The 25,711-nt window shown below is 38.6% G+C and overlaps 6 protein-coding genes across 6 annotated transcripts; 2 read left to right on the top strand and 4 right to left on the bottom strand.

Moving 5' to 3' along the window:
- Positions 1 to 3,154: 3,154 nt before the first annotated feature.
- On the bottom strand, positions 3,155 to 4,910 carry LOC111601252 (leucine-rich repeat protein 1). The gene is made up of 2 exons (XM_023317755.2): positions 4,202 to 4,910; positions 3,155 to 4,131 (listed from the first exon to the last, which is right to left on the bottom strand). Exons 1-2 carry the CDS (start codon positions 4,772 to 4,774, stop codon positions 3,418 to 3,420), a joined length of 1,287 nt encoding a protein of 428 aa, XP_023173523.2. The 5' UTR covers positions 4,775 to 4,910; the 3' UTR covers positions 3,155 to 3,417.
- A 670-nt stretch (positions 4,911 to 5,580) lies between these two features.
- LOC111601242 (long-chain fatty acid transport protein 4) lies at positions 5,581 to 12,818 on the top strand. The gene is made up of 5 exons (XM_023317743.2): positions 5,581 to 5,638; positions 5,730 to 6,013; positions 9,794 to 10,420; positions 11,135 to 11,336; positions 11,393 to 12,818. Exons 2-5 carry the CDS (start codon positions 5,910 to 5,912, stop codon positions 12,332 to 12,334), a joined length of 1,875 nt encoding a protein of 624 aa, XP_023173511.2. The 5' UTR covers positions 5,581 to 5,638; positions 5,730 to 5,909; the 3' UTR covers positions 12,335 to 12,818.
- Positions 12,819 to 14,122: 1,304 nt separating this feature from the next.
- LOC111601136 (malectin-A) lies at positions 14,123 to 15,529 on the bottom strand. Its single transcript, XM_023317607.2, has one exon. It carries the CDS (start codon positions 15,418 to 15,420, stop codon positions 14,299 to 14,301), a length of 1,122 nt encoding a protein of 373 aa, XP_023173375.2. The 5' UTR covers positions 15,421 to 15,529; the 3' UTR covers positions 14,123 to 14,298.
- A 500-nt stretch (positions 15,530 to 16,029) lies between these two features.
- Positions 16,030 to 23,805, top strand: LOC111601455 (WD repeat-containing protein 75). Its single transcript, XM_023318037.2, has 7 exons — positions 16,030 to 16,308; positions 16,373 to 16,759; positions 16,898 to 17,552; positions 17,616 to 17,794; positions 17,863 to 19,019; positions 19,090 to 19,463; positions 23,281 to 23,805. Exons 1-7 carry the CDS (start codon positions 16,217 to 16,219, stop codon positions 23,638 to 23,640), a joined length of 3,204 nt encoding a protein of 1,067 aa, XP_023173805.1. The 5' UTR covers positions 16,030 to 16,216; the 3' UTR covers positions 23,641 to 23,805.
- Positions 20,442 to 21,945, bottom strand: LOC111601463. The gene is made up of 2 exons (XM_023318049.2): positions 21,757 to 21,945; positions 20,442 to 20,735 (listed from the first exon to the last, which is right to left on the bottom strand). Exons 1-2 carry the CDS (start codon positions 21,847 to 21,849, stop codon positions 20,589 to 20,591), a joined length of 240 nt encoding a protein of 79 aa, XP_023173817.1. The 5' UTR covers positions 21,850 to 21,945; the 3' UTR covers positions 20,442 to 20,588.
- Positions 23,806 to 24,397: 592 nt separating the features above from the next.
- On the bottom strand, positions 24,398 to 24,874 carry LOC111602287. The gene is made up of 3 exons (XM_023319291.1): positions 24,858 to 24,874; positions 24,552 to 24,762; positions 24,398 to 24,490 (listed from the first exon to the last, which is right to left on the bottom strand). The coding sequence occupies exons 1-3, from the start codon at positions 24,872 to 24,874 to the stop codon at positions 24,398 to 24,400; spliced, it is 321 nt and encodes a 106-aa protein (XP_023175059.1).
- Positions 24,875 to 25,711: the final 837 nt, after the last annotated feature.

Below are 25,711 nucleotides of genomic sequence, written 5' to 3'. Positions count from 1 at the left end.
TATATTATATAATGAAAAAATAATATATAACTGTAAACAAATATAATAAGGTATATAATATTTAAAATAATATTACTTTTACATTAATAAATATTTATTTATAAAATAAATTACAAAAATTTTTATTGATATTAGCAATATATTTAATTAATAGTAAATAAGCAAAACTCGGATTCAAAATTAACCAAGTTTCATTGAAGTTTTTTATCATAATTTTTTGCTCATTTTATTAAGGCCTGCTTTACTTTCTTTGTTTATCTAAATGTTCTACATGCTTGCTCAATTTGTGTATATGTGTTAAATATATTTAAATCATTTATGTAAATAAAGTTTGTTTCCTTTTTCAGAATAAATTTTCATTGCAGTCTTGTAGGCGCGCGCTGAAGAAGTGAGTTGAAACGAATGTAAAATCAAGTCAAATATTTGCCAAGCACAAACACATGACAATGTCACGGCCAGAAGAAGGCACACATACACTCACATACACTCACATACACATACATATACTTGTGTGTATGTGTGTATCTGCATAGCTAACAAAAAAGAAACGAAAGGAAAGCAAACTTTTTTTTAGTAGGCAGCTGAAGGGGTCACAGGAAATGGCATAGACGTTGGCAGGACACTTAAATGCTGCTCAAAATTGGATTTGTGCTGCTTAGGCAGACCGTCCCCCCGACCAACGTAACCCTCTGCTCCTCTGCGCCTCTGCCCCTTCAGCTGTGTGCACACATGCCGATAAAGATTTTTATAGTTAGGCCGAATTTTGCCACAAGTCATGGCGCATCCTTAGCCTTTTGCCTATTTGCTTGCTCTGGCCTATTCCCCAGCTGCACATTAACTCGCAGCTCTTTGTCTGGCAAGTGGGGGCGTGGCAGATGGAGGCTGGAGACAGCAGACAGCAGTCGCAAGACTGTCCCTGTGTTTATGCTTATTTAAAAAAGTAGCAGCGCCTCGGAGTTTTGATTTGATAAAGCTGAACGAAAAATGCCAAGAAAATGATAGCAACTCTGTGTGTGTGTGTGTGTGTGGCAGTGTGAGTGTGAGTGTGCGTGTGTTTAGGTGTCAGTTTAAGGCTGATAAAAAGTCATGCTACTGCCAGCATTTATGCAAGTCACATACGCACGAAGCTTTTAATAATAAAAACAACGAGCGCCTGTTATATGAAAACAAAGTAAGCGATGCGCCTAGGGAGCAGGGGCGTAGTGGGGGGCGTGGCTGGCATACTGAAACTGGGTAACAGCTCGTGCCTGTGCGTGTAAATGTCTTTATGCGTTCGTGAGCAGCAGCAGCAGTGAAAGTGAAGGCCCGATTGAGAGTCCTTTTTCGCAGCTGCTTTCATTGCAGCCACAAAGTGCGCTTCACATACGAGTTGATTACACTTTAACGAAGGCTTTCTCTTATCAACAAGAGCCAAACAAGCCAAGCCATACCAAAAGACTAGGCCCATACAAAATGAAAAGTAATCATTGCATGCGTACATCAGAGTAGGGCTTGGGCGAGAGGCAGGAATCCTGCTTATTAACAAGACGAATAAAGACTAAATCAATATTGAAGGCGAAATACCCTAACTCGAGGTAGAGATTTGTTGAGAATGATAATATATAATAGAAAGTTTTCTTATAGATCTAGAGACTCATGGGCAGAAAACTTTCTATTATAATATTATTGGATATTTTCCACATCGATGATATTTTTATAGATATTTGCAATAATGTCAAGGAACATGCTACATGCTATATAGTGTAATTTAAGATAATACTGAAAGAGTATAGCATATCTCATATATACATGTATAGTTAAGTGAATCAAAAAATTAATTGTGTGTGTGAGGAAATGTTCAATGAAATGATATAACTAAAAAGTATATGGAAGACGAGAAACCTTCCAAATATCGGAGTTAAGCCTTCAGATATTGGAAGAAGAACTTTACATACAACTTATGCTTATATCATTCATTGAATGAATTGTTGAAATGTAGAATATCTTAATTACAGCATATGCATAAGAATTTATAAGAATTTTATAATTTTTTTATAAGAATCTTATACCATATAATATGCTTAGCTATTTATATACACATATTTATATATTGGTGTTATTAGTATACAAATATATATATATATATATATATAAAATGGTTTTTTTTTTTGGCTTTTATAGCTATTAATAAAGGAAAATTTGTATATTTTATGAAAATTTATCATGTTTATAACATAAATTGTTGCCCAATTTTGTTTATATAGAAAAGTAATGAGAGTTCTGAATCATTATTAGCTACTTAATAAGGGTATTTGGTTAAAATTTATAACGGATTCTTTAAGAAAGTTGTTTTCAAAATGGTTTAAAAGTATTGTTAAAAAAATAAAAATTAATATTAATATTATGAAATATATATTATATAATGAAAAAATAATATATAACTGTAAACAAATATGTAGAATATCTTAATTACATCATATGCATAAGAATTTATAAGAATTTTATAATTTTTTTATAAGAATCTTATACCATATAATATGCTTAGCTATTTATATACACATATTTATATATTGGTGTTATTAGTATACAAATATATATATATATATATATATATATATATATATATATATATATATATATATATATATATATAGTAGAAATAAAGTATACCCCGGGTTTTCTCTTACTAAGCTTTAAATATTTTGTGACACAATTTCTAATAAACAATATTTTTAACAAGGGTATAAAAAAGTTACATTTACATTTCAACAAGATAAAGCACTTAGCTGGCAAAACATGCAGGAAATACAATTTTGTATGTATTTTAAATACAATACAGTACTTAAGCGGGTCTTTTTTAAATACAATATTTAAAATATATTTTAAAATAAAATTACCTAATAAATAAATCTGAAAGAAACCAAAAACTATATCACATATCAAAATTGCAAATATATATATATATATATAAATTTATATAAATTTAAATTTATATATAAATTCAAAAATCTATATAAATTAGAGTGGGGCATATCAAACACTTATTCAACATATTAACATCATACAATTCATATAAGTTAAATTATTAAATTCGTTTTTATTGGCATCGAGTTGTTACTTAACAAAGTGAAACTTTCATTCTTTTTAATATGTAATAAATATTTTTTCAGTCGTGTTCTAATTAGAATTCCTATTAAATGAAGTTTTTGATTTAGTAAAAGCAAATGATTGGAATGAATGTTTTAAATAATACACCAATAAATATAATCAACTAAGCTGATTTCTAATTATACAAATTAAAATGGTTCAATTTCAAAGTAAGCTAAAAGAAAACCGTTTTAAATTTGTGTTGCCGATTAAGTTCCAGACATGATGGAATGGATTCGGCACTTCGTTGTAAAAAAGGCTACAAAATCCATTTGCCTTAAATAAAGAAAATCAAGAGATGAGTATATTGAATAGACCCTTCAGTTGCTGATAGGCACAACAATTGGAGCCACAGATGATGATATCGGAGTAGATCTGGTGCTCGCGACTATAGGTTAAGTTTTTGATATTGGTAAACTTCGGCTGTGTCACGCGCTTTAGCAGATCGCGTGACTCCAGCGCATAGCACAGCTTGCCGCATAGGCACTTGGGCGCCTCTGAGATTAGTTCAATGAGTATGGCAGGCAGTGTACTTTCTGAAAAGGGCAGTTTGTGGCTGGCGACAATGCGAGCCGCCTGTAACCAAAGCGGCGCCGGCGTGTGTCCGGCAGCTAAGCGTTGCACCTGCGTACGAGCCGCTTCCATATTGAAGCCCTTAAAGCAGTTGCCCCACACATCCAGCAAATCAATGTGAAGATCCTCAATTGCAGCGGGCAGAGATTCCAGCTTGTTGCTGGACACATGGAGCGAGCGCAGCTTCTGCAGACGGCGTATGGCAAACGGCAGATGACTCAGATTATTGTGATTCAGATTAAGCGTAACCAGACGCTCTAACCTAACCAGGGCTGGTGGAAAGTAGCTCAGCCCATTGTCCGACAAGTCAAGCTCAACGAGAGACTCACGCAGTTTGCTGCCGCGCAGCCAGCACCAATCATTCAGCTCGCCCAGTGCATTATCACTCAAGTGCAATGTGGTCAATGGAAGACGACCCAATTCCGTGGGTATCTGTGCAGATTGAATAAAGAAATATATATATTTTTTTATGAATCATAGTCTAAATAATTTTAATATAAACCTTTGTTAACTTGTTGCCACTGACATCGAGCGTAGTAAGATTGCGCAGCGTACAGATCTCAAAGCTGAGCTTCACCAATTGAATATTTCTGATTGTCAGAGATTTGAGGGTGCGCGGAAAACCTTTGATGGGATACTCGCTGCGTTTGTTGATGGTCATGCGCAGCTGCGGCTGTGATTTCTGCGGTATTGCAGTTGTGTTAGCTATGTTCAGTCTCAGATTGATGGCGTCCTTGCCCTCCATGCCCAGCTTAAGGGTTTGCAGAAAGCCCTTCAGCTGTATCGGATCACATTTGATGAGCAAATTCTCTGCAGGCTGCTTAAAGCCAATGGTCGCTTTGCCATCCAGCACAAACTTAGTGTGCACACAGTGTATATTATCGCGCACCTTGTAGCGCGTGCCGGCTTTTACCTGTGGCGTAAAAAGCACCATTTCCAATTCCTTTTTGGTATTGCCATTGGAGTCGCGCGCGCTTTGCTTGTAGCCAATAGCCAGTGTTGATTTTACAGGTCGCGGAGTGCGATTTGCTTGCGTTGTGCGATTTAACACCTGCACTTCACATAATATTTTCATAGCGTGGCTGCTTTGGCTTCTTATAACAAAGAAATAATGCTGAATTCCTCCAATTGTTAAAAGTTGTTGATGCGGCTTTAATTTGCTTGCGGTGTTGCCATCTGGTTAAACATTAAACAGCTGATGCAATCCGATAACTGCAATCATCGATAACTAAAGAATATTAGCGCTAAACTTTTAATTAAAAATTTATACTTTCTAGCTTACAATAACAATATTAAAAGTATTTATAATTGTTATAAATGTTTAAATAAATAAGGTCATGTTTATGATTTTAGTTCCCGAACTTCCCGTTCGACCAAGTCCGCATCAGCTGACTACTCATAGAACTAGTTCATAAAAACGCTTCGCAGGATAATCGCAAACATCGAAAGTTGTTATAAAACAAAACAAATCATTGTAATTGCAATTTAAATTGCTTAAAGTATATTCACAACGGGGTTGCCCATACAGCCCGGTAGAAGTAGAAAAATGTTATTTCGCAAAGTTGTACGATTTCGTCGACAATTTCTACCATTTTATATGTTCAATGGGTTCTTGTGACAACGTAATGAAACGCGTTATCAACGCTTGCGTTATAACAATTGCGACAACATTCAACAAAGGCGCGAACTAACCGTAAGTAATACTTATTGTAGCTGTTGAATAACGAATCCCCAGACTTTATATGCAAATTTCTGCAAAAGTCAATAACTGCGACACCGAACAATTGAAGCTTTCGAAAGCTTACACAAAAAGCTTTGCTGAAATGGCGCGTAAAATATTTGAACAAATTATCTTCAACAGCATAATACTTTATTGGACAATGATGTGACCCGAAACGTGGTTATCAATATTGATAACTGTGCGCTCTATAGCACGAATGTAAGTGTTGTTCATTTATGTTTCGAATATAGTACTATTATCGTGCAATTAAAAACATTTTATGTAATCTGGCAACGCCGATGCTTAACAGTTACGCAGCACTACCAACACAGCTGATCATCAGCATCGGCAATCGTTATCGCTGAGCTATCGATCGATACAGCAACGTAAGCGCCAACGACGCGAACGGTTTTTAGTCATATTTCGCTATTTTTGCGCGACGGTCGCATTTGCATTGACTGTCGCCTGTGTCGTCTACACACTCAATACAATGGGTTGGTTTTTTGCGTTACTCGCTGCGATCAGCGCTTTGCTGCTAACAAGGTCTTGGCGCTGGTTCTACATCGCGGGAGCAACAGCCAAACGAGATTTAACGTGAGTTTTGTGTATGTGCATGTGTGGACTGTGGTTGTGTGCGTGCGTGTGTCTATGGCCTGGTGTGCGCCATAATGTTGATTCGTTTACAATACCGCAAGTGGTGTGCATTTCAATACAATTTACATTTTCTTTTATAAATCCATTTGACAAACGCCTCACATTCCCCCCTCTCTGCGCTCTCACTGTGTCTGCCATTTAACCGCAAACAGATCGTCGTCTACTTTGCCCATTGTACCCGAAAGCCCATAACAAGTAAAAGAGCAAAAAAAGTCATAGAAAAACTCGTTTCTCCCGTCTATTGGGGTCGAATGTCTGCAGCAGCCACAGCCACTGCCACTATTCATAGATGTGTGAAAAGCTGCGCCTAAAGTTTTCTCTTTTTCCGGATTTTCACAAAATACTTATATATTTAATGGCGCCATGTAAACAAAAACATATGCCAGAATGTGTCATCCAATTGAGATATCAGTTACGCACATATTTTATCGTATTGCCTATTTTTTTTATTACCAGTCATTGACTCGTTCAGGTTCAAGGTCGCTATGAACAGTGCCAGTAGGTGGCTAAAAAAAAATACACAAACCAAAACAAACTTCGAAAATCAAATTCACTTTTCATACACCATTGAGCGACTGCCCAATCCATGCGATAATGCGCGAAGAGTTTCTGCAGCGCATACTAATTTTTGTTTTTTTTTTATCTTACGTCTCTCTCTTGCTCTCTTTGAGTAGGGCGGAAGAAACAGAGTTGTAGTGACTGACACAGTTAGCGACGTCGACGTCGAGTTCGACGTTGACGTTGTGCAGCACACGGGCTGTTCTTGAAAACGTCGTCAAACAACTTACTTTTGGGGTTTAATTATTGTTTTTCTCTCTCTCTCTCTCTGTTTTCATTTGAATTCAATTAAAAATTGCGGAAGTAGCACATGGTGGCAGCGCTGCTCAACTAGAGTTGCCAACGCTTGGCAAGCAACACTAATTTAATGCAAATGACAATTATAAAAGGCCAATGTGTTGGCAGAGAGGGCGCTGATCTATAGGAATTTTGCATGGGACACATAGTTCGATATGGTTGATCGGAAATAGCGGAGACTATATATATACGGTATACGAGATATTTCACTGCCTTGTGGAATCGGCAGATAATTGACTAAAATACAAAATCATATAGACAAACAAAACAAATATAAGATATGCGATACTCAATGTTTACTAGATATATCGTAATTTAATAAGTCAAAGTTGAAAATTAATGTCATTGATACCCTTCTGAAAATTCGAATATTATTAATATAATTAGCAGTAGGATCAATGCTAGCATACACATGATACAAAGAAAATTGTGAAAAATATAAAAATATTTTTTACAGCTGTATATATCTTTATATTTAGTAATTACTTAACAAGCCATAAACTAAAGCTTGTAATGAAAATGTACAACTGCCAATATGTATAACACACAATATTTAGTTTTTTTTTAGCAATTACTCACATTTCATTCAGCTGTTTGAAAACAATAATTGTATAGATCCGTGATATTATGTCGTTGGCATTGAGGCGCAGAGTCGAAATTTTGCTGAAGTTCGGTTTGATGCCACCGAGACAAAAAACACGTAAGATCAAGTTCCAAGCCACAGCAATAACAACAACAGCAACAAGGTCAAACGTATTTTGAGTTAATGAACAAAATTCTTAAGATCGGTCAGTTGCTGCAAGTTGTTGCTTGACGACCTTGCAGAGCTCCGCTCATACACAGTCTCGAGCTGGCATAAATTGCACAGATATATATATATATTATATACATATATTATATATCTATATTATGTATCTATACGTATTATCAGCAGGCCAATTGGCAGTTTATCGCTTGAATTGACATTCCTTGTGGCCTCCTCTGGTCATTCTAATTACAAAGCTGAATTAATTTCTAGCACATCGACATGGGAAATAATCCAAACACAATTGCTTAAGCCAGCTATCTTATCAGCTATGCTACACTTTCCATTCAGTACAAAGTACGTTCAAGTGCAAAGCTAACTCAAGTGCCGTTCAAAAGTTCTATAAATTGATAGAAATGCTAAGCTAGATTCTGTTCGCACCTGAATGCCCAGGGGGGCGCTTAGTGCTAATCGGGTTATAGATAACGTTCGTTAACTTTCGTTGTGCTCTATACATAACATTTCTTTACTTTTCGCAAAAGAGAAGGGGTTTACGATAACCCCTTACTGGAATTAGTCGATGTTCAAATTAATGAAAAGAGTAAGAGTTAGGGACTTTAAGACTATACTATATATTTATATTTTTTTTTTAGCATTATATATGACCACATCTATATAATCTATGTCACTTCTAAATTTAGGCTTAGTATCACTTACGTAATCTATAGTTATTTTGAAAACAGTTCTAGTTCTGGCTCTAATTCTAATTTCAAAATAACCTTTGATCTACGCTGACTGATTTATATTTTACACAGAAATTTATCTAGTTGTTGCTCTATATGCTCTGCTTTAATTGGCATAACTTTTATATAAACTATTTTATATATAATGAATGGCAAATTGTTGTTTAGTTTAACAGAATTTCCAAACTGGTTTGCTGGGATTTTTTTACTTAATTATCTTTTATGGAACATCGATACTAAAATACTATATATATTATACTAAAAAAAACTAAACAGAAATCAATACTCAAATACTATATAGCTATATATAGTATGCTATAAAATACCGCAAATTCAGCATTTTCTTTCACTACAATGCGGTTCAGCTCGACTGTCTTTTGCGGTCGGCGTCAGATTCTGCATTTTATACTCGTTCGAGTAGAGTATAGAGTATATAGGTTTTGTGCACTGTTTCGCTGTACAGCTAGAGGTTGGAAAATATGTATAAGATAAATATCTTAAGCTTACATTGGGAGTCTATCAAATCTGTCTACTTAAGAGTATATAAGAATTATTATATTAAAGTGGTAAATCATCAGATTAATGGATTGATCCACATATTATATGCAAGTCTATTAGAAACCAAGTTTTATCTATGAATTTATCTTTAATGGCTTTATTTATAGAATAGAAATATTATACATAAGATTTTTGTTTAGCTAAAGATTTGAATCTGAAATCTAGAAATCTCGAAATCTTTAAAATTAATATTGTATATCAATGCAATTACAAAATATCGCATATACAAATAAGATAACTCACACATATTAGCTAATAAAATATTTAAATAAACATACAAATATTTGATATGTTTGTTTACAGTTTGAGACTGAAGAATACTATTCAAAAATAAATAATGAGAACATAAGTTCTTGAGTAATATAGTCAGTTGACAACATTTAACAACAATGTTAAATAATATATTTAATAGGTCAAGTCACATAATTCAAAGCCTCAATCATTTGTTATATGAATAATTAGTTTTCTTAACTTAATTTCAGCTAGTTATCAAATTCATAAACTTTCGCTCTTGTTGTAGTAAAACACTTGCCTGATTATTCAATTTGAAAACGCTTCAAGCTGATTTCACAGGTACACTTAACGGCAATTGCGCACCTGCCCTTCCCTCCAGTATTGTGTGCCATGGTTATATGCACTTTACGCCTTATCTGTGCACGCCTGAGCTATTTTGGTTTATTTTCACAATCGAGCCATAAAACACGCAAGTCCAGCAGATCTATTGATTATCCCCATATACACACACACACGCACGCACACGCATACACTATTTTTTATAGCAACTTAACGGTAATCGTGTTTGTTACTCTTTTTCTGTAGCGCTCTTTGGGCCTATGGAAAGCTGCTGCGCTATACGAAACGCCGTGAACGCCTCAACAACACCGTGGCCGATGTCTTCGAGGAGAATGTGCTGGCGCATCCGGACAAGATAGCCGTGGTCAGTGACACGCAGAGATGGACCTTCCGTCAGGTGAACGAGCATGCCAACCGTGTGGCCAATGTGCTGCAGGCGCAGGGCTATCAGAAGGGCAATGTGGTCGGCCTGCTGCTGGAGAATCGCGCCGAGTATGTGGCCACCTGGCTGGGTCTGTCCAAAATCGGCATCATTACGCCACTGATCAATACGAATCTGCGTGGCCCATCGCTGCTGCACAGCATCACGGTAGCCCATTGCAATGCACTGATCTATGGCGAGGATTTCGCCGAGGCCATTGCCGATGTTAACAAAGAGCTGCCAGCCGATATGGCACTCTTCCAGTTCAACAACGAGAATAACAACACACAATCGGATGCGGTCAAACAGGCCAAGAATCTGAATACGCTGCTCACAGCGGCCAGCGTGGAGAAACCCGGCAAGACGCAGGTGGCGCATCACGACAAACTCGTCTACATCTATACGTCGGGCACTACGGGCTTGCCCAAGGCAGCTGTCATCTCCCACTCACGGTAAGAGACGAGGGCATAGAACGAGAGAGAGAAAGATTAGCTAACAATAGCAACAATCAAATATTATATTTAATTTATTATGAATAGTTCTTTGAAGCCCTTACCTTCAGGGAGTTCTGCCTATAAAATTCCAGGCAAATCAAGTCATTCCCTTGCCTTCAAATAGACTAATCGTAATAAATGAATGACTTTCGCCTCAACTGTTCAAATGCATTCGTGCAGGTCTCTAATTGAACGCCATATAGCCACTTGATATTCAATTGAGATATATCTATATATTTATAAAAATAGAATTTTCAATATACAAACTGACTAGAAATGTAAATTTTCTAATCAATTGTTCGCTAGGCTAAAGAGTTTTTATTAAAATATTTATTTATGGCACAATTTTCTACAATAAAAAGTGAAAGCTAAGGAAAGTTTGAGACTGAAAATATTTTTAACATAGAATCATATTTTTATATTAATATTTTGAATATAATATAAAATTATATAATTTAATATATTATTTTTAATGTAGAGTTACAATATAATTTATTTTTAATTGATGTAAGAATTTTATGTAGAATTTATTTCTGATCTCAATTCAAGTACCAAAAAAGGCTTATAGCCAGAATTGTCTCCTGCCAAGTTCGTTTGTTTAACAATTGTAAATTATTTTTAAGCTTTAAATTTTATATAAATATTAATCAAAATCTATATTCATTCCCTCAGTTATTTGTTCATTGCTGCCGGCATCCACTATACCATGGGCTTCAAGGATGTTGACACGTTCTATACGCCATTGCCGCTGTACCACACCGCCGGTGGCATCATGTGCATGGGTCAGGCGGTAGTCTTTGGCTCCACGGTCGCCATACGCAAGAAGTTCTCGGCCACCAACTACTTTGCTGACTGCACCAAGTTCAAAGCGACTGTAAGTGTTGTTTAACTGCCTCCAAACTATCGTTCTGACACTTTCAATCCCTCTAGGTCGGTCAATATATTGGTGAGATGGCACGTTATATTTTGGCCACGAAGCCATCGGAACACGATCGTGCGCATCGTGTGCGTCTGGTGTTTGGCAACGGTTTGCGTCCGCAGATTTGGCCACAGTTTGTGGAGCGCTTCAACATTGCCAAAGTGGGCGAATTCTATGGCGCCACCGAGGGCAATGCGAACATTATGAATCACGATAATACTGTGGGCGCCATTGGCTTTGTGTCGCGCATATTGCCCAAGGTTTATCCCATTTCAATTATACGCGCCGATCCCGATACGGGCGAGCCCATACGCAACAAGGATGGCCTCTGCGAGCTGTGCGAGCCTAACGAGCCAGGCGTCTTCATTGGCAAAATCGTCAAAGGCAATCCGTCTCGCGAATTTCTGGGCTATGTCGATGCCAAGGCATCGGCCAAGAAGATTGTCAAGGATGTATTCAAGCATGGTGATATGGCATTTCTGTCTGGCGATCTGCTAGTCGCCGATGAGAAAGGCTATTTGTACTTTAAGGATCGCACGGGTGACACATTCCGTTGGAAGGGTGAAAATGTTTCCACCAGCGAGGTGGAGGCGCAGGTCAGCAATGTGGCTGGCTACAAGGACACCGTGGTGTACGGCGTCAACATACCGCATACCGAAGGACGCGCCGGCATGGCTGCCATCTACGATCCGCAGCGGGAACTCGATCTGGATGTCTTTGCTGCAAATCTTGCCAAAGTGCTGCCCGCCTATGCGCGTCCCCAAATACTGCGACTGCTCACCAAGGTGGATCTGACTGGTACATTCAAGCTACGCAAGGTGGATCTGCAAAAGGAGGGCTACGATCCAAATGTGGTGCACGATGCGCTCTACTATCAAACATCCAAGGGACGCTACGAACTGCTGACACCCAGCACCTACGAGCAGCTGCAACGCAATGAAATTCGATTTTAAGAACTGTTATAGATGCTCTACTTAGGGTTCTCTTATTCTATGGTTCTTTGCCTTATCCAAACCTAATGCTGTTAATTAATTTGTAAGCGTCTTCAAGAACCTTTCCAGCTAATGCACACATCCCAATTTATGCACGCTCCTATAAATATATATATATGAATATATGTATATTCCTATGTCTATTTAGTATGTAGTCAATTTGTGCATTTTTGTTTAGAACGCATTTTCTATTGTTTTGCATATGACCCAAAACTCTGTTAAGTGCAATGTGTATGTGCGAGTGTGCGTGTGTGTGCACGTGTGTGTTTGTCTTATTGTTAGTCACTTAGTAGTAAATACATTTTAGAGAGCACATACCATTTTATAATATATATCCATTATATTTTATTTGAAATGCTTTTATTTCTAGCCTGTACATACGAGCAGCCATTTGGTAACTGTCCTAATTTTATAAAGCCCTCTTCTATCTATCAAATAAAGTTCTACAGTCAATTTTTTATTGAATATATATAAAATTGTTTGTTCAATGCGTTTCTCTAAAAATGTCACGATGCTGTTCCCTCCACTTGCATACAAATTAACGCTCCCCAGCTGTCATACATTGGATAGAAAACACACGTAATCGTTTGCTATAGCTTGACCATGGGTGTTAAATGCAGTGAACTTGAACCCTAGACATCATGCACTTTGCTTTAACATTTCGTTGACAAGTATAAATGCAGTTAAAGTTAGCAACGCATTTGAACAACTTAACATGCCTACATTAGCTCGAACAACTTTTGGTAATAGACCCTGTTTACTTATTGACAGTGGCTTAATTGCCAGCAGGCTATTAAGCTTAATGCTAAATATTTAACCATAGCAGAGAAGTTTTTAATGAGTAATTTTCCCGAATGTTAAGTAATTGACTGGAATATAAGTCTATTCTTATATATAATATTTGACATGAAGTTAATCTGTTAATCTGTTTTAAATAGCAGCAGCAACTGAGGCGAACAATTAGAGTCATTATGTTATATATTTGACAGGAAGATGACCTCTTGTTCAACAGAAACAATGGAAGTCGAAATATTTGCAATGGATACATGGTACGCTATTTATCTACATCTTTAATATTTAACAATGAGTAATAGAAAGAGAAAAGGACTGAGTGGAAGAGAAGAGAGAAGAGAAGAAGACAAGAGAAGATATGAGAACAGATGATATGGGAACAGAAGAGAAGATAAAACAAGAGGTGAAAAGAGAGGAAAAGATAAGGGAAGAGGTGAGAATAGAAGATCGAAATAGAGAAACATTTACAAAGGCGTAAAGTTCATTCAGCATGTTAAATATTTAACATAAACAATACGATGACATTTGTCTATAAGCAACATAAAATGAAACCTATTGTAGTAGAGTAAAGCCTGCCTAAAATGACTACTGACTACAGAATATTTAAAATCTACAGCTTTCAGATTTAAATGTAGTCCAGTAATCCAGACAATCCGATTCAAAATTATATGTATTTCGTTTGAGGAGGCTTTACTGTACTTGAAGATGCATTGCCTCATCGAACATATCTTAGTCTATAATCTTACTCTGAATAATACAAAATTCTTGACAATATCATTAAAACAATTTGTAAATAACAAACAAAGTTTATTTCATTGATTTCGTTTGAAGCTGTTAAATATTTTCTTATTCAAAAAGCCAAAATTGAAGAACCAAAAAATCTTGAGCTTAAGTAAACGAGCCTGGCGAGTGATTTGATTATTCATACGAAAGGAACAAAATATTATAGCATGCATATATATAAATAAATATTCATATATCTATATATAAAGTAAGAGAGATTTGTGCGTTGGCAAATGGTGGAAAGAAACATAAAACCTTTTACATTTTGTCGCTAAAAACTAAACGATAATTATATAATTAAGTCTTTTATAAAAATCACAAAAAATCAACACGAATTGATCCCATGGGGATCAGAGCTTGCACAGGCAAAATAGCAGCGGTATGAACGCCCCTATGGCTATAAAAACGGGCATCAGTATGGAGGAGTCATCCATCGAATAGGGATTCGGCTGACGTGGACCACTGCGCGTTCGCTTCGATCCTAGTGTCGATTGCTGCTGCTGTTGTTGTTGCTGCTGCTGTTGAGGTTGCTGCTGCTGTTGTTGCTGCTGCTGTTGTTGTTGCTGTTGGCGTTGCGGCATATCTGGCTGTAGTTCACCCTCCTCCAGATCATAGTCATCCTCATCCTCGTCCTCCTCGTAGCCCCGCTGCGCCGGTCGCTCATTGTACCGCACAATGCGCTCCTGATGCTGCTGATTATCCCGCGGACGCGCTGCGCGAGGCTTGTCCTCGTCCTCCGGCTCGGCACGTCGCTCGCTGGCCTCCGTGTTGTGCAGGCGCGGCAGCTGGGAGACATCGCCCTTGAGCAGCGCAAATGCATTGATCTTCGGATTATCGAGTGCGCCCTTGATGAAGTCCAAGCGCAGCCGACCATTGCGCACGTCCGACGTCTCGATTTCACCCTCATACTCGTAGTGCATGCGACCGTTGATGATCTTAAAGTATACGATCTCATCGTGCGCCGAGCCACGTCCCACTTGGTTATAGATGTCCAGCTGTTTGATGACCGTGTGCTTCCGATTGAGCAGCACATCGAACACTTTGCGATTGGGCGCATCGAAGTAAACCTCGCAGAACTTCATAATAAGTGCATAGTCGCCATCGCCATCGGCGGGAAAGTCGTAGCCAAAGGTGGTGGTATGATAGCGCTCCGTACGATAGAGCACTTCGTCCTGCTCCGGCACGCGGCCAATCATAAGCAAATGTTTGCCATAGTCTGACGAAATGCCTACGTTTAGCGGATCCGCCTCGTAGTGTATGCCGTTCTGATCCGTATGCTCATCACCGCCCGCATTCACAGCATAAATAACTTTCAAAGGCTCCGCCAGAGCCACTGGCAGCAAGCAGCTTATGGCCACGAGCAGCACCGTAAACGGAATCGTACAACTTGCCAGCAAGTTGTTTACGTTGCATTTGCACATGTTTTCTGTTATTACGGCTGTTTCGGCTTCAGTTGCTCGCTTATTCCTCATTGTAAGTTCAGGTTGCCAACTTGAAATTTATCCGGACACGTGGCAGCGGTTTAATTTCTGCCGCCTACTTTGTGCTGACCATTAGTTTATCCATTTATTGAACAATATTTTATTCTGATGTGGGCTGCAGTGCGCTAGCAAAAGAATACCAAAAAATATCATTAATCGATAATACACAGCACACTGTACAACATTTTACATCACTAGCTGACGCGCGAAGGTTTTAAATTAGCCCTTAATCAAATAAATTAATATAAAGTAATAAAAAATAATAAACGAAAAATTAATAAGCATTTTAAAATGAACTAATTACAGAACAAAATATAATCCAAAAAATATAAAAACTGCTTCCATATGCTTTAATGTTCATAATAGCCATACAAATTTTGAGTTAAGCATCTCAAACATCAATTACCAGATTACAACAATCATCATTTTTACTCCCTTCGTTTTATTTAAATACATGCCAGTCTTCATTGATTTACCAATACATTGTATAATGCTAAAAAGCTAAATATGTATTGATAATACTTAATGCTATTTAAAACAATCAAAATATTTCCGCTCAAAGACTGCTATCGAATTAAGTTGGCTGCTTCACATTCCGTTGCATATTGTTTTTTGCAGCACTATTGCCCGCCGAGTTTAGCAACACTGTAAAAAGCAGCTACACGTGCGGTTTGTGATTTGTATGAAAATACTTAGCAGAAAATAAGTTGTTATTGCTTAAAATATATAGTTTTAGAGTGTATAAGCAGTTAAAACTGCCCCACAAGGCTGCTAAGTTGTTACAGCCATGAATTTCGACGACGAAGACGGACTCGAGCTGCAGCATTTGGCGGGCGGCAACATTGTGGAACATGCGCCTGTTTTCTCTGCGCAGGGAAGGTTAGTTTAAACCAAATAAAAGTAATATTGAGACAAATGCTTAACTTCTTTACAATTTGCGTAGATTTGTCTTTGTACGTTGCGGTCTTAAAGTACAGGTGTTTGTCACCACCACGGGCGAATTGACACGTGAACTAACAGACGCAACGGATCCTTTGATTAGCCTAGAGCTCGACGTGAAACAACCGGAATTGCTGCTCGGCTGCACCATCACAGGGCAAATACTACGCTGGCATTGGCGAACAGGAGTGCTACAGAAAAACATCAACTTAAAGCTGGAATTGGAGGGTCTGCAAATACTTACATGTAATCTGCTGAATCTGTACCAGGAAGGTGACACCGCCTGCGCCTTTGTGACGGCCAAGCGAAAAAGCGGCGAACAGATCATGTGGTATGTGGTTAACACCAGCACAGGCGCCGTCGTTGACATCAAATGTGGCCTCAAATTAAAGTGAGTAAAATTTGTAATCAAGAAACAAGTTTAAGTAAAAGACAAATTTATTTATTACAATATTTTAATCAAGCTCAGATTCTAACTGTTTTGGTACATAAAATGATTTCTAACTACCTGTTGCGCTTCTCTCCACAGAATTCGAACACCATTTGTGGATGTGGGCAAAGGGGCCTTTAAGTACATAATACTAGCACAGGGTTACTATGCTTACTTTATCAACTATACAACCTGGAATTTTTGGCGGTTTAGGAACATAAATACAGCGTTAATAACGTGTGTGCGTATTAGTCCCTGTGAGGAGGTGGCAGCCACTGGCGATGAATTGGGCCGAATCATCATCTGGCGACAGTTCGACGATCAGGAACGTGTGCTATGTATGAAACATCATTGGCATAATACGGGTGTGACGAGCATTGCGTTTACACCCACTGGCGTCAGTTTTTACAGCGCTGGCCATGAATCGGTTCTCGTGAAATGGTCAATGATCAATCAGGATGAAAAGAGTTTCCTGCCGCGTATGCCCAGCATTATAAGACACATTGTGATCAGTGACGGGAATGAACATGTGCTTGCCTGCACCGATGACAATGCGCTACAATTTGTTAGCCCCAACGAAAGCAAGCTGGAATCGACGCTACAACATTTCACATATGCGCTGCCAGACAAGACGGGCAAGACTATGTTTCCCATTGGCCTCTGTCTCAATCCACGCACAAATACGCTGGTGCTCAATGGACGCATTGGACAATTGCAATTCTTCTCGGCTTATACGAAGAGTTTGCTTTATAATGTAAGGCCATTCGAGTTGAAACTGAATGAATGAAAGTTAATTTGCTTTTTTTATCTATTGCAGCTGCGTATTGTGGAGAGTAATGTGCACTCACAGGAAGCGAATCGCATCATCTACAATACGTGCGTCACGCGGGCGGCCTTCAACATCGATTGGATGGTCACGGGCGAGGTGTTCAACGATCAGCGTAACTTTGCAGAGTTGCGACTCAAATTTTGGCAATATCAGGAGCGATTACAATGGTAAAGCATAAGTTCAGCAAAAGCAGCTTTTATTTCAAAAACTAATTTATTCTTTGCTTACTTTTCAGTTACAAACTCAACACAAATATTGAGCTGCCGCATGAATATGGTTTCCAAGCCATCGTCTTTTCCAATCAGTTCCAGGTGAACAATTTGCGCTGTGCTAGCGCCGGCAAGGACAATGTGATCAAACTGTGGACTTTGGGCGATTCGGAAAACATTTACAAGCGTGGCAGCATGTGGAGCTGTGAAGCTCAAGCGAGCTATAAGCGTCAGACAATTGGCTCCATATGCTTTTCTCAGGATGGTTCACTGTTGGCTGCTGGCTATGGCAGCACGTTGGTGCTGTACGATGGGCGCACGTTACGATTGTTGCACGCACTGAGCTCATCTGCTGGATATGATGGTGTTGTGGCCAAGGCACAGTTGCGTCTGGCTCCGATGCCATTGAATGGAACGCGGACCGAGTTAACGCAGCAGCGTCAGAAGTTGTGGAGTCTACTGCAAACATTGCTCGACAGCGACGATCAGAAGCTGGTGCAGCAGGCGCGGCAGCTGATGTCAAATGCGCCGACCAGTCAATCCAAGTCTAAAATCGAACAGATACCCAAGGAGTCTGTGTATAAGCATATCATGCAAATGTCCGAGCTGGGATTACATCAAAAGTTGCAGCTGTTGCGCCGTTTTGGCATCGAATGCACTGTCCACGAGGCATGTTATAGACGCCTCAAGGATCATCTACAACAATGTTTGGTGGACCCCATTACTGTGCAGCGGCGCCTAAGAGCGTTAGAGGCGCGTTTGCACCGCCTGCAGCCTCGGCAACGCTTCAAGGCGAAACTGCGGTTAACACGGCTCAGCGGCAGGCGGAAAAACTACGAAGAGCTGGTCAAGCGGGAGCTGTTACCGCTCTTTAGTGTGCTGAAACTGGATGAGACTACCAAAGCAGCACCAACTTCTTCGAAAAAGCGGAAACGCTGGGAATCGCAGCCTGACAAGGCACTAAAAGCAAAGGCAGCGCCACTTCAAACGATTGCCCAAATATCGCATGTGCAATTCGGAGCTGGCGCGCAGGCGCATCTGGTGGCCGTCTGTACTGAATCGCGCGTGCTCATCTGGAACTTAATGACACTCCGTCTGCAAGCAGGCCTCAAGCTATCCGTGAGGCAATTGGCCTTCGATCCACTCACCAATCTTATAGCTGCCGTCACACGCAACGATGAACGTGAGTAACTGCGGCAGCAGATCGAAGCCTTACTCATGCCGTAACCTCTTTTTATATATTTATCCACTAGTGCACGTCTTCCAGCCAAATGTGCCGTTGCCCATTTATCAGCGCAGCAATTTGCCCAAACTGTATGGCTTAGTCTGGCTGCCGCGTCGTCAGCCCAAGCAGAGCTCCATCAATGTGGACTTTCAAGCGCAGTCCACGCTACATATGCTCACGCAAAACAAAGAGATTGTCTATCTGGCCACACCGGGTCAAAGCACAATGGACGATGCGCCGGCGCCCATTTCGTTTGCTCAGCCCCCAGATGCGCAGCAGCTGCTGCAATATGCAACCTTTGGCGGCTTCGTTGCCAGTCAAAAGTCCAGCGACGTCATAGAAAATGAACAGAGCAGCGGACCGCTGATTGTGGGACGTGGTGCGCACAGCTCAGTGAATGCGGTAAGTGTTATGATACATATCAGATCTCAGGGAGGGTGTTTGAATGAACAACCCATAATTTATTATAGTAAAATATATAGTTTATATAGTTAGGTTAGAATGTTTTTCTAATCTGTAGAACTATATGGATCTAAAATCCTAAATTTATCCCCAACTGTGTCCTATTTGAAAAAGCCAATTTCATATCAAATTGATGATTCCCAGGAGATCTTAAGGAACATAAATAATTAATAAATTTATACTTTATAGTATGAATTACGACAATGCTACGCTTTGATTAGGCTATACTTTTATTTTTTTGGCAAGTTCTTTAAAATTGTTTAAATAGAAATGTGTTTAGTTAATATGCTTATTTAACACTTAGTACTTATATAATTCTATTTTCTATTTCTTAAAAGGTTATTCATTGATTGTTGTTGTTTTATAGCGGACATAGAGTGTTCCATTTCCACTTGTTCCATTTTTTCTTCAATCTTATTTTAAAGTCTGAGCTATGTTAATCTTGAAGGAGTATAAATACAGTACGTTACGTGTTTCATTTTCACTTGTTCCTATCAAATATGCTTGGCCAATTATTTTTTATTGAGCTCAAATACAAATTAAGTTATAAAATCTTAAACAACATTAAGGCTTTCGATTTCTGTTTGTTCTTGTCTATATATATAAGGATAGCTAGATAACACATTTAGTTTTATTCTGTTTCATTTCCATGTTATTTTATGTTAGCACTTTTTAATTGAAAACGTTATATAGTGAATACACGATCTATTGAAATTTACAAATATTATTGCTAAATAATTTTAGTATGAGTACAGAAACGAATATAATTTGTAGGGTAAATCTCGCCCTGGGTTTCTCATTCTTTATTGAAACCTTACGTGCTATGAAGTACAACTGGTTAGACTTAAGATTAGTTTAGATTAAATACACACACATATATATATGTTGATGTATATTAATATATAATTATTATTTTGCTTTCGCTTTTTGGTCTTGTTATAAATCCTGTTGAAATTCTATTTGTAATTGGAATTCGTATTGTTGTTCAGTCGTGTCTAATCGTTGTTGTTGTTTGTGTTGTTGTTGTTGCTTTTGGCTTAACTGGTCACCTGATCGCCACACTTTCTATTTCTTCCTCTTGCGTATGAGCGTATCTCCAAGACGCGGTGCCGTAGGAACACGCAAATGTCGACAGCGACGCATCATCAGCACATCGTGCTTAAAGTAACGCAAACAATGCCATTGAGGCACCTTGGGCATGAGCTGCTGATGCTAATGTAGAGGAAAACAAAATATATTGAAAATTTGAAGAATATAGAAAAGATTTTAAGCATATCGAAGATATGAAGGAATATCTATTAAGATGGAATAGATGCTTGGGCTCGTGTTCAGATAACTTTTCAATTTCGTTCAAGTAGATATTATATAGAACACTTTAATAGATATAACTTTGAGTATTCCTATTCTTAAGTAAATATTATTGTTTTTATATGATCAAAGAATATGTGATCTATATATTTTACTTTCTTGGTTCATCCTTTTATGAGCTCACGTGATCCAGTTCAGTTCACTTGGGTAGAGGCTTTTGTGCGAGCCAAGTGTCTACACTTTGCTATTTTCAAGTCAATTTGAATAATTTCAATTCAGTATAATAACGCCATTCTCTTAAAAGTTAAAAGGCGCGATTGTATTGCTTATTTCTGGATGCCTTTCAATTGGCTCGACTCTGTGCGGCATTATCAAATCAGCATGGCAACTATATTAGCATAAGAAAATATCTTATCTTGGTATAGGTCTAATTTGGATAGCTGAGACAACTGTGAAAGTAATGCAGAAGTTCACTTACTTTGAGTCGGGCTTAAAGATCATTCATCATAGGCTATACATTAATCACTTTGTTATTTATAAAGATTTTTGAAAACACCTCGAATTCTTGTCAGACAAATTGATAAGGAATTTCACTCTGCATATTATATAATACAAGCAAATGGAATATTCTCTGATCATAACAAACAGTTAGGCTCTATAAATAGGCGTACTGATTAACAGCCGCCCAAGTCGTGTTCACGGCCTTATTATTGTCAATTAGAAAGTAATCTTTTAATTAACTACTGCACTCGGCTGCAACATTGTACCCCGGAAAAAGTTGAATTCTCTTTGTTAGAAAACTGAGTGCAAGAATGAGCGAGAGAGAGAGAGAAAGCAAAGAATTAAGAAAAATTCCTTAGCTCATGACTTCTTTGCGCTTCCTTCTCTTCGTACTCCACACAACGCCGCACGCCCCGAAACTCACCTCATTCACAATTGGCACTGGTCCAGCTTGCGCCCAGGCACAGAACAATGCAAGGCAAAGCAGCGAAATAAAGCCGAATAAGTGGGGCCACATATCGGTATTTTTGAACTTCACTTAACTGCACTTTGTATGCTACTTTTTATTCGTTTTTTTTTTTTGAATTGATTAATAATTGAATTTTTTAGTGTCAAGCTGCGGGTCAAGTGGCGTCTTTTCTTTTTTTTTTTGTGTTATTGTATTTCCGTAAACTTGCGGCACGCGCTTCCGTTTGCCTGGCTTCCTTAGTCACGCTCTCTCCGGGTTTGCGACACTGCTTCTGCTGCTGCTGTTGTTGTTTGTGCAAAGTACGACGGCACAATGTTGAACGGCTGTTGTTGCTCAATGCAATTTATATGCCGCTCTGCTGCTACAGCGGCAGCGGCAACAACAGCAGCAGCTTCGTGCGTGTCGCTCTCTCATAATTCTAACATACGAAGCGTCGGCTCATAAACTTCGGTTTGTTATTGTTTCTCTCGGATGCTCCTTGCTTCGTACTTTCATACACTTGCACACACACTTATATATATTTAGCACTGCATTAAGTGCAGCTGTCAGTGCAAGCACGCCCACTCCATGGAGATTGCGCTTATTTCAAGTCTCTCTCTCTTTTTCTCTCAACTTCGTCGCCACGTTCGCTCTCTACCTCTTTTTGTTATTCAATTTGTTTTGTTTATGCCTAGCGGCTTTTTGTTGTTGTTGCGTGCTTTTTCGCATTTTTGAAGCTTATGCTGTTCAATAAAATAATGTCGCGCATTTGTTGTGGCTACTTTATGAAGAGTTCTGGGCAAGTGTAATTTCCCCTGAGGCTCGACCACGTGGGTTGATCTATTGTAATAATTATAATGCGAGCAGTTGTCCGTTATTGCCATAATTACGTTATATTCATGCACTATGCTTACTTAGCCTATATATTTACTAATTTATTTGAGTCAGTTGCTCTATTAAACTAGTTTCAGTTGGTTTTGTCAAGCTGTAATTTACGAATGCAAATAGATTTTTTTTTGCTGGTACTGACTCACTTTGGATTTGTTTCGATGCAGCTTCCTGGTAAAAAAAATCTTAATTAATTAATTTTTAGCAGAAAAATACAGCCGATGAGTAATACTTATGCAAAATAATAATCAAAAATATATATACCGCCAAAATAAACGTAAACATTCATGAAAAGCTAACTGCGACGCATGCGCGAAGGCTAGCAGATAAGAGATACTTGAGCTTGACAGCAAATGACAGTCATAAATAAACCGAAACACAACACTTTATAATTCGTAGAAGAGCTTCAGATTATGATTTTCGAGCAGTGAACTTGAACTATAATCTGAACGATTGTCGCACCACCAAAAACTAACAAAGTGACAAGTAATTGTAACAAAGAAAATACATACAAATTTAAACCAACTAATATAGTTATTTTTTTTTTAGTGAACTCTGTCAAGGTGAATGTCAATTAATGTTCTCTCTCCCCGTTTCATTTCGCAATTACAGCTGGTCAATTTGTCCGCCCATACGATGCCTGCGATGAGCCTGATCTGCGGCGAATTCATCAAATCGTTGCTAACGCCTGCCGACAGCGCAGCTAGACATAAAGCGGCGACAGAAGAGACTCTGAATAATGGCAAATTAAATGGCAATGGGCTCGCGCATCCAGGCAGCGATGAAGATGAAGACGAAGAAGAAGAAGAGCAGCAGCTGGCAGAACAGCAGCAGCAGGCAGAGGAGGTGCGGAAAACGTTGCTGGCGCAGAAAACGGCGCTGGAGGAAAACGACAGTCAGGAGGATACGCAATTAAAACTGGATGAGCGATTGCAACGCGTTGCGAAGCTCGATGTACCGCTTGAGTTTTAGTTATAGAATTATTACTTACTGTGCAGAGAAAGGCCAATCGACCATTTACTTTTTCCGTTCAGCTATGCTAGGTACACTGACTCATGTAGTTGTTGTAACAAATGTTCTTGATTTTTTTTGTATGCAAATGAGACACCTATTATGCTTAACTGTTTTATAAAATATAAACTAAATGAAGTTATTTTTACAAACATATTTCGCTTCATATAAATTGTTTACTTATTTTTTTTAGTATCATTGGCCATGCAATGTACATCAACTAGAACAATCTGCAGCAGCTCCCCTCGACTCGCTTGCTCTCTCGCGCTAGCATTTAAGCTATGGGTAGTGAAGTGCTTAGTGTGATAGAGCGAGACGTCCGATCATTCTTCTGTGCTTACTGTCACTGCTCTTTTTCTCTCGCCAATTTCATTCCTTTATAACTGTTTTTTTTGCTCGCATATGTATAAGCCTTTGTATATTCACATATGTATATATATTACCGCTTATGAACCTGCCTGATAAAATAGTAGAAAATGTTGAAAATGTTCGTTCTTTTAGATGTCCTATCTGTGTGTTGCATGGTTACTGATTGTTCGAATATACATACAAGAGCTTTCTTTCATCGTAATGATCGCTATTATTTCAAGCTAGCTTTTCATATTTAGTTCCGCTAAAGTAAAACAAATTTATTTTGTTTACCTAAAATTAATGACTGTATTATATAATATTTTTCGAAATGTTTATAAAATATAAGAAATTATAAGTCGGTAAATTTTTAGAAATATTTGCGATATGGTATTAGACCTGCATGGGAGAGCACATTATAGATTTCCATGCGTGGTATTTTCTCCGCCTGGCGTTCAAAAACCTAGGACAAAAAAATAAAATTGATAAAAAAGTAAGATAGATATATTATAATTACGACTTACCACCTGTTCGCCGGGACCAAACCAACTGGATCTGGCTAGAGCGTCGCGGACACGCGGCGTCTTATAAAAGGGATTCTGTAATTGTTGCGGCAATGTTTGCTCCCAGGCGGCATTCTCCACTACCGCAATGTGCTGCAAGTTGCGCTGCGGACGAGCGTCTGCTAAGGCAATTAGCAAAATTGTTAAGTAGATCAGACGATAGGGCAGGCACCTGCGTAACAGAGTATAAGATCAAGTTGGATGCGTAACATGATTGCAAAGGCGAATGTGTATATTTTGCTTTGGCACTATTATTATGATCATTACATAATTGTGGCGTGCATATGATATGACAAGTTTCCGCCTGTCACGCATGTGGAACTCCACGTTGTGTCCCCTTTCCCCTGCCCGCGAGGAGTGGCTGGCTATATATCCCCATGCAGCATAACCAGACGCACGCTTGCCCAGGCTGGCAACACGCCTAAATAACCCAAATGGACCGCTTTTCACAGACGACACTGGACAACTACTAGTCAGCTGACTTGGCACAGCAACTAAATTTATATATATATATATACTGGTAGGAGTTGGCGTCATATGGCGGCTCTCATTTCCTAGATGTCGCGTGCATCGTGCGTATGAAAAAAGTGAGAGAAAAAAAGCAAAACTTTGTATTTGTAGACGGCCCACTTTTGTTGCAGCCTAACTAACTATCTCGAATCTTTGGCTTTAATTGGATAACCGGCAACGCGGCGCTGCGCCTTGCCACTGGATGCGCCGCAGACACAGTAACTGATGATGTAAGTTTTGGACTTGATATTGCCACTTGGGGCAAGATTGCATATTGCATTCATCACATGGCTTGTTGCGTGCCCTTTATTCGCTCGTTCGTCAACCACGTTGAGCAGTGTTGATCGCACAATATGATTACGTGATCATTAACAGCTGCAGTTGCAGTTTTACCTAAGAAATTTTAATATTTTATTTTGCGTAATTTGAGGTCTTGTCATATATAGAGAATTTTTTTAAATTTACTCTTTACATTAATTATTTTTAAAAAATATTTGTCATGGAAAGAAACTTGTAAGGTGTGAAAAGGTTGGACTTGGAGAAGTATAAGGCTGGTGTCTTGTATCTTTACAGTAAATTTAATATACAACAGATAAATAAAATTCATTTCA

This window comes from Drosophila hydei, unplaced genomic scaffold (assembly GCF_003285905.1).
Source record: "Drosophila hydei strain 15085-1641.00,03,60 unplaced genomic scaffold, DhydRS2 tig00008114-arrow-pilon, whole genome shotgun sequence".
Taxonomy (NCBI): Eukaryota; Metazoa; Arthropoda; class Insecta; order Diptera; family Drosophilidae; genus Drosophila; species Drosophila hydei.
This window is presented reverse-complemented; position numbering and strand designations above follow the sequence as displayed.